The 13,436-nt window shown below is 39.8% G+C and overlaps 1 protein-coding gene across 2 annotated transcripts in view; it reads left to right on the top strand.

The window, feature by feature from the left end:
- Nucleotides 1–13,436, top strand: part of Dmxl2 (Dmx like 2) — a 141,593-nt gene that overhangs the window by 91,283 nt on the left and 36,874 nt on the right. For both annotated transcript variants that reach the window (XM_029481293.1, XM_021171445.2), the window contains exons 19-24: nucleotides 2,078–2,188; nucleotides 4,685–4,854; nucleotides 7,252–7,349; nucleotides 8,021–8,186; nucleotides 9,726–9,990; nucleotides 11,850–12,919. In XM_029481293.1, the coding sequence (XP_029337153.1) occupies nucleotides 2,078–2,188; nucleotides 4,685–4,854; nucleotides 7,252–7,349; nucleotides 8,021–8,186; nucleotides 9,726–9,990; nucleotides 11,850–12,919 (1,880 nt within the window). The remainder of the gene's footprint in view (nucleotides 1–2,077; nucleotides 2,189–4,684; nucleotides 4,855–7,251; nucleotides 7,350–8,020; nucleotides 8,187–9,725; nucleotides 9,991–11,849; nucleotides 12,920–13,436) is intronic.

Genomic DNA, 13,436 nt, shown 5'->3' with positions numbered 1-13,436 from the left:
TGAAGAGATGGCCCAGTTGTTAAGACTGCTTGCTACTCTTGCAGAGGACCAAATTTGATTCCCAGCATCCGCAGTGAGCATCTTAGAACAGTCTGTTAATTCCAGCACAGATTTCCTGTGCACTTTAACACATGTGCACATACCTATACAGACAGCCCCACCCCAGGGTGTTTAAAAGAACAAAGATAAATCTTTTGAAAAGGAAATATTTGTCATAATCCGTGAAAACTAGTTTAAACTTTCTGATACAAAGCTTTATCATTGGCCAATACTTTATAAATGATTCTGCTCACAGTGGCCATTATGAAGTAGCTAAGCCAGGATGGAGAGTTCCATTTCATGGTGGACTGAAATGAAATGATGTGTGTATCAGCCAGAGGAGTCTAAGTAAGAGAGTTCTTCAGTTTGTTCTGGTGAGACAACTTACCTCTTCTGTCATAGCAGGCTCCAGTTCATTATATCCAGAATCCAGCCATTCAGAAACCAGCGCGCATTGAGTCTCGCCGATGTGTGTCTGTTCATTCTTCCTGTTTCATTTTCTTTTTATAGCTAGGATCTTACTGCATAGCTATGGCTGGCATGGACTTTACTGTGTAGACCAGGCTGGCCTCAGACTTAGAATTGTCTGCTTATGTGGCTCTCCTCTGTTCAGTAGGTAAAGAATCAAGTGGCTTCTCTGGGACTTTGGGAACCTTGCAGTGGTTTACATGGTTTTACAGGGTCTGTGCCCATTCCTACTGTTTTGGGGCTTCTGTTAGCCCGAGGACACCAGAGCATGCTCCTTTTTAAGGGCCTATTAATTTGGCACCCCCATCTCATCTCTCAGTCCTATTTTATATCCTCCCTTAGCATTCATTTCCATATACTATGTATTAATTACTTTCTTATTTCCAATTCTGCAGTGCCTAACCTGTTTCCCACATAGTAGATACAAATCTACTCAGTGAGTATACAGATGAATGCCTACAGGAAACAGAACTGGAGCTAAATCCTTGGCAATAAGATACTTGTTTTCCTCTGTAAAATACTTTGCTCTCTGGGAAATCTGTGTCAGTTATTGTCTTGGGGTCTGCCAGTGTGTTTGTGCTGCTGCTAAGCTTTTAACTCGCTATACTTTCGTGTCTTTGTCCTAGTTTTCACTAAATTTGTGGGATCAAGGTAAAGATTCAGGTTGCCCTTTTTAATCTACCACAAGCCCAGAGAATAAAAGTTCAAATCTTTGGTAGTATTTTTGTTAAGCTAACTAGCCTAGAAAATATTAGTTTCTTTTGATTATTGTAACAGGTTGTTTGCCTTTAGTCTGTGATTCCTGTCAGTAACATCTCAGTTCATGCAGGGAAATCTGCCAAGAGCTTCTAACTTAATGTCTTACTTCCTTTTCTGTTGCTATGAAGAGATGTTATAGCCAAGGCAACTAGAAAAGGACAGGTTTATTGGGGCTTGCTTTCAGATGGTGAGTCCATGACCATCATGGTGGGGAGTATGGGAGCAGACAGACAAACAGGCAGGCATGGTGCTGGAGCAGCAGCTGAGAGCTTGCATCTGGTCCACAGGCAGAGAAAGAAAACAAGCTGGGGTGGTGTGGACTTTTGAAACCTCAAAATCTGACCCTGGTGACACACCTCCTGCAGTGGTAATCCTTAGTCCTTCCCGAGCAGTTCCACTAACAGGGGCCAGGCATTCAAACACATGAACTTTAGGAGGCCATTCTCATTCACTTACTGAATGCACATTCCACTAGATTTCAAGGGTTCTTTCATTAAAAGAATAAGTATAGGTACTGAAATTTTTGTACTAGTAGGTAACTTTATTTTCCCAAATCATTTTCTACTTAGGAGTTTTAATATTTGTGTTTTATAAGGATACATATTTTGTAAAGACAAAATGTTATTTACAAGGAATATGTTAAATATATTGTTTATATGTTTATATATATTTAACATATAACATTAAATAAATATATTTGTGCATATTATTACAGAATTTAATGTTCAGCTCATACCTTTTGAATCTGTTTGTGGCTGTTTAATCCTGTTGAATCTATTCTTCCTTAACATATTTTTATTTAAAATTACAGGAAGAGACACCTTAGATGAGTGTGGTTTGAGATACCTGTTAGCTATGCGCTTGCACACATGCCTGTTAACATCACTGCCTCCTTTATACCGAGTCCAGCTCCTTCACCAAGGTATGCAGCTTCCTGTTTGAATCTCTGTACTGCTTCAGTTTAACATCATGGTGCTGGATGTGGCTTTCTGTGTCTAAGCAGCAGGTGGGTCATAGAGGCACACCTGTCAAACCTGTCAGTAGCCTGAGTCTTCATGTTGCATGGTACCCACCTGCTGTTTTCCTGTGTGTGCTCTGCAGCCTTTGTTCAGACAGCTTGGCTTCTGAGACTACGTGGTAAAGTTGTAGTTGAAAATGTCCTAAGTCAGAGCATCCACCACAGAGCTCTGAATCTTTCTGATACCCTCTCTTTAAGACCCATGTAAGCTTTATTCTTTGTGTCCTCACCTTGGTTCTCTCCCTCCCTCCTCTTTTCTTCTCTTCTCACCACTCACCCACTTCCTTTTCACAGGATCTCTGTGTGTGGCCCAGCCTGGCCTGGAGCTCTTGGTGATCCTCCTGCCTGAGTTTCTAGGTGTTGGACTTACAGGCAGGTTCCACCAGGCTCCACTTCATTCACTTTTACTTAAGCATATGTTCTTAGTTGCTGTCAAGGAAAGTTGATGTATTGGTGTCTTGAAAAGATCATTATGACCCAGTACATTTGCTTAGGTCCAGCATATTGCCACACCCTTGATTTGAGACAGAGTTATAGCATCCTCTTACTTATGAAAACTGTAGTGTTTTAGAGTGACTGCCCTGGAAACAGGATGCCTTATTTGTAAACATTTACACTCCCAGCCTGGTGCTCATTTCTTTAGATAGAACCCCAAACCCCAAACCCCATATGTGGTTGAGAGTATGGTCGTTAGAACCCCAGGCTTGCTGGACTGTTATCCTTCCTCCTTTACCTCCTAAAATATTCTTTGAAAACAAGAATGAGTTATTCATTTATATTTAATTTTTTGTTTTTTAATTTAAATTTATTTAGTGTGTCTACTGGCTATCTGTACACTGCTTGTAAGGACAGCCAGAGTTCTTAGCTGACTATTCATCACTCTGGCCACATAAGATTTGTTTTTATTTAGTTTTGGAAGTAAAGTCTTACTAAATACCATGTAGCCTAGGCTGACCCAGAGCTTGTGGCAACTCTTGTTCTACCTGCCAAGTGCTAGGATTACAGTCATGCCATCATGGTTGGCAAAAACCAAGGTCCTGCTATGCACCAAAAATATACTTTGTTTACTCAACCCTTATTTTCAAGGCATTTAATTTTTTCTGGCTTTTAAAATTTGAATGATCATTGTAAATACTTAATTATTTGCTTTTATATTTTTATATTTTACCTATGTATTCTGATTATTTCCTTGTGTTATTTTTATTAATTAAGCATTTTTAAGTAGGTATATATTTCTTGTTAGTTTCCTAGCAGTTGAGTTCTGAGTCAGAGTGTGAAAATCCTTAACTCTTTTTTTGGTATTAGACAAATGGTCTTCAGATTGATGCTCATTTGCTTGATACTCATTTGCATGATACTCATTTGCATGATACTCATTTGCATTTGCATGATAGTCAGAAGTAGCGTTTGGTGGTGTCAGAACTCAGCCACTACCACCCATGCCTCCCTCTGTACTCTGCTCCTTCCCTTTCTTCTTTTTTCTCCCTCACCCCTGCTAAGTCTTTTGGTCCTTCTTTCCTTCCCTTCTAAGATGAGAGATGAGCCTCATGGCTGTTGTGTACTGCTTACATTAAATGCAACTGGAAGTACATTGCTTGCTTTAAGTGACCTTTGGCTCTCTGGTTAGAGCAAAGGATGGGGCAGGTTTTAAAATTCAGTGCCAAAGATGCTGTCCCCATGTAAATGGCAGCGTGAATAATACGGCTTGTAGGCCAAAGTTTCTGACTTGACCAATGTTTTCTGTTGTAAGTTTGCTATATGAGCACGTGAGTAGCTTGATGCTCAGTTATGTTTATTTTCATTGATCCAGTTTCATCCTTAGTCTTTTGTTTGCTTGTTTGAAGATCTCATGTAGGCCAGGATGGGCCCAAGCTGAAGACAACCTTGAACTCTTCCACCTCCACCTCCTAAGTGCTGGGATTACATTCATGCGACACTAGACCATAGCATTTCCTAATAACTTTATTTTTGTATTTTAAAAAAGCAGTTATCTATGGAAGAGAAGTGATTGACTGGGGTGTTGTGTGTCCTGTCACTGACCTTGAGTTCAGTTATGTATGGAAGAGAAGTGATTGACTGGGGTGTTGNGTGTCCTGTCACTGACCTTGAGTTCAGTTATGTATGGAAGAGAAGTGATTGGTCGGGGTGTTGTGTGTCCTGTCACTGACCTTGAGTTCAGTTATCTATGGAAGAGAAGTGATTGACTGGGGTGTTGTGTGTCCTGTCACTGGCCTTGAGTTCAGAAGCTTATAGGATAAAACCCTGAATGATGGCAGAGTTTCTTTATTCTTTCTTTCTGCTTGAATGTGCTTTTTAGAATGAAGAAATATGTAACTAAACAAAATATTTTGTTGCTATTGATGTAGTTCCTAAGGTTATTATTTCATGTTTCCAATTTAGGAGTGTCTACCTGCCACTTTGCCTGGGCTTTTCATTCTGAAGCTGAGGAAGAACTGATCAATATGATTCCAGCAATCCAAAGAGGGGACCCTCAGTGGTCTGAATTAAGGGCTATGGGAATAGGCTGGTGGGTGAGGAATGTTAACACACTTCGAAGATGCATTGAAAAGGTGACTTCCTTTATTGGATTCTCTCTCTCTCTCTCTCACACACACACACACATTACTTGTATGTGTGCATACACATTTTCCCCTTTTTTCTTCTAGGTCACTCTTTCTTAAATCCATCTTTCCTATTTATTTAATTATTGTTACATACAAATATAACCTGCCCAGTGTGTATAATGTTACTCACATGGACTAACTATAATACAACCTGCTCATTTTATAATATGTTACTTTATGTATGTGAATTTGGAGCTATTTGGTACTAGATTATCAGTTGGGAGGCTCTTTCCTAGAGAGGACTGTTTCTTGTATTCTCAACATTCCTTAGTTGACTGTAGTTCTTTGTCTAGGCTTGAGGTCTCCTAAAATTCTTCCTATCTGTGTTAGCATGTCTGGTTCAGGTCTTATTTAGGCAGCCATGTTGATGAGCCTTCATGGGCATAGCTTCTCGACTTTTCTAGGAAACCAAATCTCATAGCAAACTTGCTATTTCTCTGGCTCTTAAAAATCGTTCCACTACCTCTTCTTCTGCATTTATCTTCTTCCTTAATTTAAGCCCCTGTCTTAGTCAGGATTTCTATTCATGCACAAACATCATGACCAAGAAGCAAGTTGGGGAGGAAAGGGTTTATTCAGCTTAAACTTCCACATTGCTGTTCATCACCAAGGGAAGTCAGGACTGGAACTCAAGCAGGTCAGGAAGCAGGAGCTGATGCAGGGCCATGGAGGGATGTTACTTACTGGCTTGCTTCCCCTGGCTTGCTCAGCTTGCTTTCTTATGGAACCCAAGACTACCAGCCCAGAGATGGCACCACCCACAATGGGCCCTCCCCGCTTGATCACTAATTGAGAAGATACCCCACAGCTGGATCTCATGAAGGCATTTCCCAACTGAAGCTCCTTTTCTGTGATAACTTCAGCTGTGTCAAGTTGACACACAGAACCAGCCAGTACAGCCCCTATTTCAATTTTTCTTCTTTCCTCCTTCAAATCTCTCTCTCTCTCTCTCTCTCTCTCTCTCTCTCTCTCTCTCTCTCACACACACACACACACACACACACACACACACACACAATATATACACACACACACACAGACACATATATACACACTATGTGTTTGTGTACATAGAAGACGCAGCAGGCAGTCTGGCTCAATCTGGCTGTGAATTTCTGATCTTCCTACTTCTACTAGTAACATTAATGATATTTCTAAATTCGCAGAAAACCTGTTGCAGACAATTAACTTGTACATTTTGGGATTTTTTTTCCAAGAATAATTTTAAAAAATGACATTTATTTGTTGTATTTGCATGTGTATGTATGAGTGGGTGCACATGGAGTTTCAAATTTGACCTTTATAAAATTTCTATGCAGTATGCTGTCATATTTTTGCCATGTATATTTGTTTAGTTTGATACAGGGTCCCTCTGTGTGGCTCTGGCTGTTTTGGAACTCAGTATGTAGTGCAGTGTGGCTTTGTACTTCGAGTTCTATCTACCTCTGCCTCCTGAGTGCTGGGATTAAAGGCATGTCCCACTATGCCTAGGTAATAGAATAGAATTCTTTTAAGCATTAATGTTTGAAGAACATTTTATTTGAAAACAAACAAACAAAACTCTAGGGCATGCTCCTGCAGCCCCAGCATTTTCAAAGCTTAGGGCAGAGTCAGGATTTGGAAGACAGCCCAGGCTACAGAGCACGTCCAGGCTAATATAGGCTTGATGGTAAGGTCCTATTTCAAAAACATAAGTGAGGCATACAGCTGACTGCTTATAATCCTAACACTCAGGAGGCTGAGGCAGGAGGCTTGCCCTAAATTTCAGACAATCCTGTGCTACATAATGAGTTCAAAGCTATTATAGAATACATATTAGAACCCCTAAACCACAATCATCAAACTCAGATTGTCAGACTTGGCAGCATACTTCTTTATCCATGGAACCGCCCATTAAAAAACTAAATGTGTTGAATTTTCAAAAGATGATCTTCTTGTCATTATTGTATTCCACATTATTTTATTTTACCTAGGTTTTCCTTTCCTCCCATTACAGTGTGAACTTAAGCTACTCAATTTAAAGCCCTTGGCTCAGTTACCTCTATAAAATAAGGACAGTAGTTGACCTTCATAGTGGATAGTATTCTCTAAGATTAATGAAAGGTGCCCAGTCTGGTGCCAGGCATGTAATAAACAGCAAACACTAGCTGCTGTGCTGTTTTTGTTAGGATTACTGGCATTCAAATGGTTTTTTTTTTGTAGAAGGATGCTATGTTAAGCTACAGAGGCCACACACTCTTCATAGTGTGTGAGCTAAGAAAGTAACCGGGAAGCACTAGTTGCTGGAGTACCTGATGGTAGTTCTTTTGTCAAGTAGTTGCATGTTACTCTACTTCCTCTCAGGTTGCCAAAGCTGCTTTTCAGAGGAACAACGAGGCCTTAGATGCCGCTTTGTTCTACCTTTCCATGAAGAAGAAAGCGGTAGTGTGGGGTCTGTTCAGGTAAAGTGCCTCCGCACTGCCCATGATTGCATGCAATGAGACTATGTTTTGGATCTAAACTGTGTTGCTTTTGAAAAGAATTCCCTGCCAGAGCTGTCTAGTCAACTCACTTCTTTATGCCTTGATTGTTTTATTTACAGTAAGTGGGCAAAATACCTTTTATTTTAGTTAAAAGATGGGATCTAATAAAAATGTTGATAAAAGCACATTGGAAAATCAAAGCTTGTCTTGCTTCCTGTGTGAGTGCACGAGGCACATCGGCATTCCTTATTAGAAGAGGTGCAGGCTAATGAGCAGCACCTGGACCTGTTGCTATGGTTTCTTTACATCATGCATATGAGGGGCTTGCCTGTGTGCTGTATTGCCTGCATGTGTGTTTGTGTGCCACATGATGCCATGCCCACAGAGACCAATGAGAGCACTGTAGCACCCGACACTGGAGTTGCTGAGGGTTGTGAGCCACCATGTGGGTGCTGGTAACCAAAGTGGGGTTCACTGCAAGGGCAGCCAGTGCTCCCAACCACTGCATTTCATCTCTAGCTCTGCCTGGTGGTCTTCTTTAAGTTGAATATTTAAATGGGTTTGTCCCCCCATCCCTTTAATGCATTCTGAAAAGAATTAAAATATTTTAAGTGTGATGTAGCCACTGGTGCTTGTGTTCTTATTCCTAGGTCACAACATGATGAAAAAATGACAACATTCTTCAGCCACAACTTTAATGAAGATAGATGGCGGAAAGCTGCTTTGAAAAACGCCTTTTCTTTACTTGGAAAGCAGCGCTTTGAGCAGTCTGCTGCTTTTTTCTTGTTAGCTGGTTCATTGAAAGATGCAATCGAGGTATAAATAAGCAAACAAGTAGATGTACTGTGAGGCCTTAGAGCAGATTTTAATGTCTGTTAGAGGTCTGCCAGAACAGAAGAACTACAGAGCTTGCTGAATTTATGGGGAATTATGACTTCAGGTGTAGCTTATTATATAGTAAGATAAAATGTCCGGAAAAAAATCAAAAATAATTTATGAATGCCATTTACTGTCCATTTTGTGATTCCGAGCCATTTAAATATGTGTGCAAGTCACAACCTCCTTATCTCGTGCAAAAAAAAGCAGGTATGTAAGTAACTTGGAGTTAACGTGGCAGTTTGTATTATTCTGCAATGTACCTGCCTTAAGTGTTGGCCATGAGTGTGATGAGGTGAAACATCCCATCTTTTGTTACGTGATCCTGGCAGGTGATGAAAAATGCATTAATTTCTGTTTCCTGATGACTCTTTGTTTTCTCAGATAGAAGTATAAATAGAATTGACATAATCCTACTCCTTGAGAGCAGAGACAGGAAGATCAATAAAAGTTTGAAGCCAGCCTGGGCTACTGAGAGACCCAGTCTCAAAAAAAAAGTTAATATAATATAAATATAATACAATGGTTGCATAGTCCTTGGTTCTGATTACTTAGAAGTTAATGTAATATAAAATATACTATACTATACTATACAGAAGTTACATAGTTTTTGGGTCTGATTACTTGGAAGTTAATGTAATAATAAAATATAATATGATATATAGAAGTTAGTTTTAAGGTTGGATTAGTTTCAGTGTATGTTTTTTTTCTTTTAGCTTACAAGCTTTTAAAATAATAAAATTAAAAAACAGCAACAATTTAAAACACCCCAAAAACATGATAGAAGAAATAGAAAAATCTCTAACAAAGTGAACATATTATGAATTATAAAAAAGTACATTTTTACACTTCAGCATACTTGTAACAGTTTTATAGTTACAAAATCTGTAATTTTGAAATTGAGATGTTAGCTTAGAAGACACTGGGAAGAGATGGTGGCTAAAAGATGCTCATATTACAAAAGGGACCTTAGAGTCTGAGGATCAGCAGTTACATTTGAATTAAGTTTCCCTATATATGACAGGAATCAGTTATTTTCTTAGTAAATAGAAGATTCTTTTAAAACAGTACAAGTTTATATAAAAATGTTTGGAAATTAAGAGGAATTTATGTATAATTCTAACTGTTGACACCAGCCTGGACTACTTACTGAGAGACCCTGTCTCCAAAAAAGTAGTGTTTAACTTAGAAATGAATGCTATTTAAATTGACTGAAGGCTGAGATGATGTTGACATACTTGGTTTAACGCATATTTCATGAGCAGTCCTTCCAGTCTAGAGGCTACTTGCTACCTTATGACTTATTACGTGTCTGCTTGCTTTAAACCTCTCTACCAAACCACCACCTAGCTGAGACAGCCTCAATGTCCCCATCTATACCATGGGAATATACATAGACAATGTCAAGGTATCAGTGGAATAATGTATCTCTAAATTAATTTTCACTAAGATAAATATTTCTTAATATTTAAATTTCAGGTATGTCTTGAAAAAATGGAAGATATTCAACTAGCCATGGTTATTGCCCGTTTATTTGAATCTGAATTTGAGACTTCATCTACTTACATCTCTATTTTGAATCAGAAAGTTTTGGGTTGTCAGAAAGATGGCACAGGATTCGATTGCAAAAGGTTACATCCTGACCCTTTTCTGCGTAGTCTTGCCTATTGGGTAGTGAAAGATTATACCCGAGCCTTGGATACCTTACTGGAACAGACACCAAAGGAAGATGACGAGCAACAAGGTAGATTTTTGTGGGTTTCCAAGTGTCTTTTAAAGAATAAGACAAAGGTTAGAGGAGAGAGGCTCGTGTGCCACCACCCTAGCTGCAGATCTATTGACAGTTGATGGCTTCCAGGGGGAGGAGAGTTATTTTCCTTTTAGGCTGTGACCCCTGGCAGGACAGCTGTGCTCCAGTGGATGGCCCATGAGTATATAGGCAGTACAAATTAGACTCCATGGGCTATTTTTAAAAATAAAAATTAAAGAGAGTAGAGTGTGGGCTTTTCTGGGAGGAGTGGGAATGAGTAGGTAGTCTTTTGATTTTCTTAAGTTATTTTGAACTTACAGATTTTAAATGTTTGCTTTCAGTCATTAGCAGTTTGTTTTTATGGATGCTCTGATTGTCCCATCTTTAACTGTTGGAAGTCTTGAGTTTCTGAATTCTTTTGGTATTATGTCTTGATAATTTCCTTGCTTTCCCATATGGCAGAACAATTCAGGTATTTTCTGGCTCAGACCTGAAATGACCATTCTTCCAGAGACTTTGTTTCTGTTAGTGGAAGACACTGTTGAGGTGGCCCAGCCCAGTCCCACTGCTCTAGGCTGTGAGAATGAGTGCAGCTTGGACTCCTCCCAACCACAAGTGGGAGAGTCATGCTTGCTTTTCAGTTCATATATAAATGAGGTTCCTCTTAGGTTCCATAGTTGGGTCTTACAGTGAAAGGCTTGGGTCTTCATGGTATGAACATGGCTATTTACTCTTCTATATGCACAGAATAGTTTCAGAATAAGAATACAGATATGCCCACAACAGAGTACTAAAGATGTACAGCCAGATGCCTTATTTTAAAGTCACTTCATAATTTATCTCTGTGGTTATTCTACCAATTGAAATATAATTCTTTTAGTTTTGTAATGGTTTTCTCTTTTTTTGTGTGTGAACTACATCTTAAAAATCCAATTTCCTTTTAAAATTATAAGGATTGGTGACAATAGTTTTGAGAAAATAAATATAAAGTTGCTGGCTATAATGGTAGATGCCTTAATTCCAACACTGAGATAACAGAAGTGAATCTCTGTTTAAGAATAGTCTGATATAGCAGATTCCAAGTCAGGTATGCAATGAGCCTGTCTCAATGTGAGTGTGAGTGTGTGTGTGTGTGTGTTTGTGAGAGAGTATGTATGAGAGTGTTTGTGTGTATGTGTGTGTGCTTGTGCATGCCTGTGAGTGTGTTTCTGAAAAGTATTTTCAAAGAGTTTAGCCTTCTTCCCATTCCTCCCCCTTTTTAAAGAACACTTTGTGATAACTTCCACTTAAAATATAAGCAAACAGGCATGCATCTCTCTCCCTGCTCCACTTTTAGACAGGAGTTTCTGTGTGTATCTTGCACCTTCTTTGACATCATATGTGTTGACCTCACTTAGCATTTGTTTCATTTACACATATTTAATGATTATATGGATAAATGACGGGTTAATATTTATTTATTTTTATTGGATATTTTATTTATTTACATTTCAAATGTTATCTATCCTCTTTCCCAGTTTCTCCTTCAGAAACCCCCTATCCCATCCTCCCTCCCCGTGCTTCTATGAGGGTGCTTACCCACCCACCCACCCACTTCCACCCCCCTGCCCTGGCATTTCCCTACACAGGGGCATCAAGCCTTCCCAGGACCAAGGGCCTCTCCTCCCATAGATGTCTGACAAGGCCATCCTGTGCTACATATGTGGCTGGAGCCATGTTTCCCTTTGTATACTCTTTGGTTATTTATTTATAATAATATTTATTGTCCTTTACTTTGAGGAAAACTATTTTAATTTTCAATAGATGTTCAAATTAACACAGCAACTTGTGATTTTTATGTTTGTTTTCTGCAGTCATCATCAAATCTTGTAACCCAGTGGTGTTCAGTTTTTACAACTACCTTCGAACACATCCTTTACTTATTCGAAGAAATCTTGCTTCCCCCGAAGGAACTTTGGCAACTTTAGGTCTCAAAACTGAGAAAAACATTGCTGATAAAATTAACCTCATAGAAAGAAAATTATTTTTTACCACCGCTAATGCTCATTTTAAAGTTGGATGTCCTGTTTTAGCCCTTGAAGTACTTTCTAAAATTCCTAAAGTAACCAAAATATCCTCCTTGACTGCAAAAAAAGATCAGCTTGACTTTGTTTCTGGAAGGATGGAGAACGGGCCATCAGAATCAAAACCAGTGAGCAGTAGTGATGGTGGTTCTGGGGCTGACTGGTCGGCTGTGACTTCTTCCCAGTTTGACTGGAGTCAGCCAATGGTTACAGTTGATGAGGAGCCTCTTAGGCTCGATTGGGGTGACGATCATGACGGTGCCTTAGAAGAGGATGATGGCGGTGGCTTAGTAATGAAAACTACAGATGCCAAGAAGGCTGGCCAGGACCAGAGTGCCTCAGACCCTAGTGCATTGCTGACTCCTCAGGACGAGGAGTGTGCTGAAGGCGATACTGAGGTCGATGTGATTGCTGAACAACTCAAGTTCCGAGCTTGCTTGAAGATCCTTATGACTGAGTTAAGAACTTTGGCTACAGGTTATGAAGTAGATGGAGGGAAGCTGAGATTTCAGCTCTATAACTGGCTTGAAAAGGAAATTGCTGCCTTGCATGACATATGCAACCATGAATCAGTTATTAAAGAATATTCCAGCAAAGCGTATTCTAAAGTAGAGAGTGAACTTCTGGATCAGGAGGAGATGATGGACAAGCCAGATATTGGTTCCTATGAGCGCCACCAAATAGAAAGACGACGGCTGCAGGCTAAAAGGGAGCATGCAGAAAGACGAAAGCTGTGGTTGCAGAAAAACCAAGATCTCCTGAGAGTATTTCTCAGTTACTGTAGCCTTCACGGAGCCCAGGGCGGTGGTCTGGCTTCAGTAAGAATGGAACTCAAATTTTTGCTGCAAGAGTCACAGCAGGTATGGCCATCACTTGTTACTCTCTGCTAGTTCAGGAATTTCAGTAGCTCTTCCAGGTAAGTTGCAAACTTTTCTTTTTTTTAAACAAACGTAAACATTTTCAGCTCCTGTAGTCCTGGGAGGTAGATATTTGTTCCTAGTGTGGCTTTCTTAGGTGAAGGCTCTAGAACTAGAAGTTGGTCTGGTTTGTTCTCTGTTGCTTTGATAAACACTGATCAAACCAACTTGGGAGGAAGGTTTAAGGGATTTAGTTCATTGTCAAGAGAAGTCAAGGCAGGAACTCAAGGCAAGAACTGATGTGGAAACCCATGGAGGAGTGCTGCTTTCTGGTTTGCTCTTAATGGCTTGCTCGGCCTGCTTTTTTACACCATCTAGCACTACTGCCCAGTGCTGGCCATTGCCTATTGTGAGCTAGGATCTCCTACATCTGTCACTAATTAAGAAAATGCAGCATAGACTTGCCCACAGGCCCAGTGTGATGGCTGTGATTCTTTGAGGTTCCCTTTTCCCAGCTAAT

This window comes from Mus caroli, chromosome 9 (genome assembly GCF_900094665.2).
Source record: "Mus caroli chromosome 9, CAROLI_EIJ_v1.1, whole genome shotgun sequence".
NCBI lineage: Eukaryota > Metazoa > Chordata > Mammalia > Rodentia > Muridae > Mus > Mus caroli.
The sequence above is the reverse complement of the archived record's forward strand: the minus strand, read 5'-3'. Positions and strand labels throughout refer to the sequence as shown.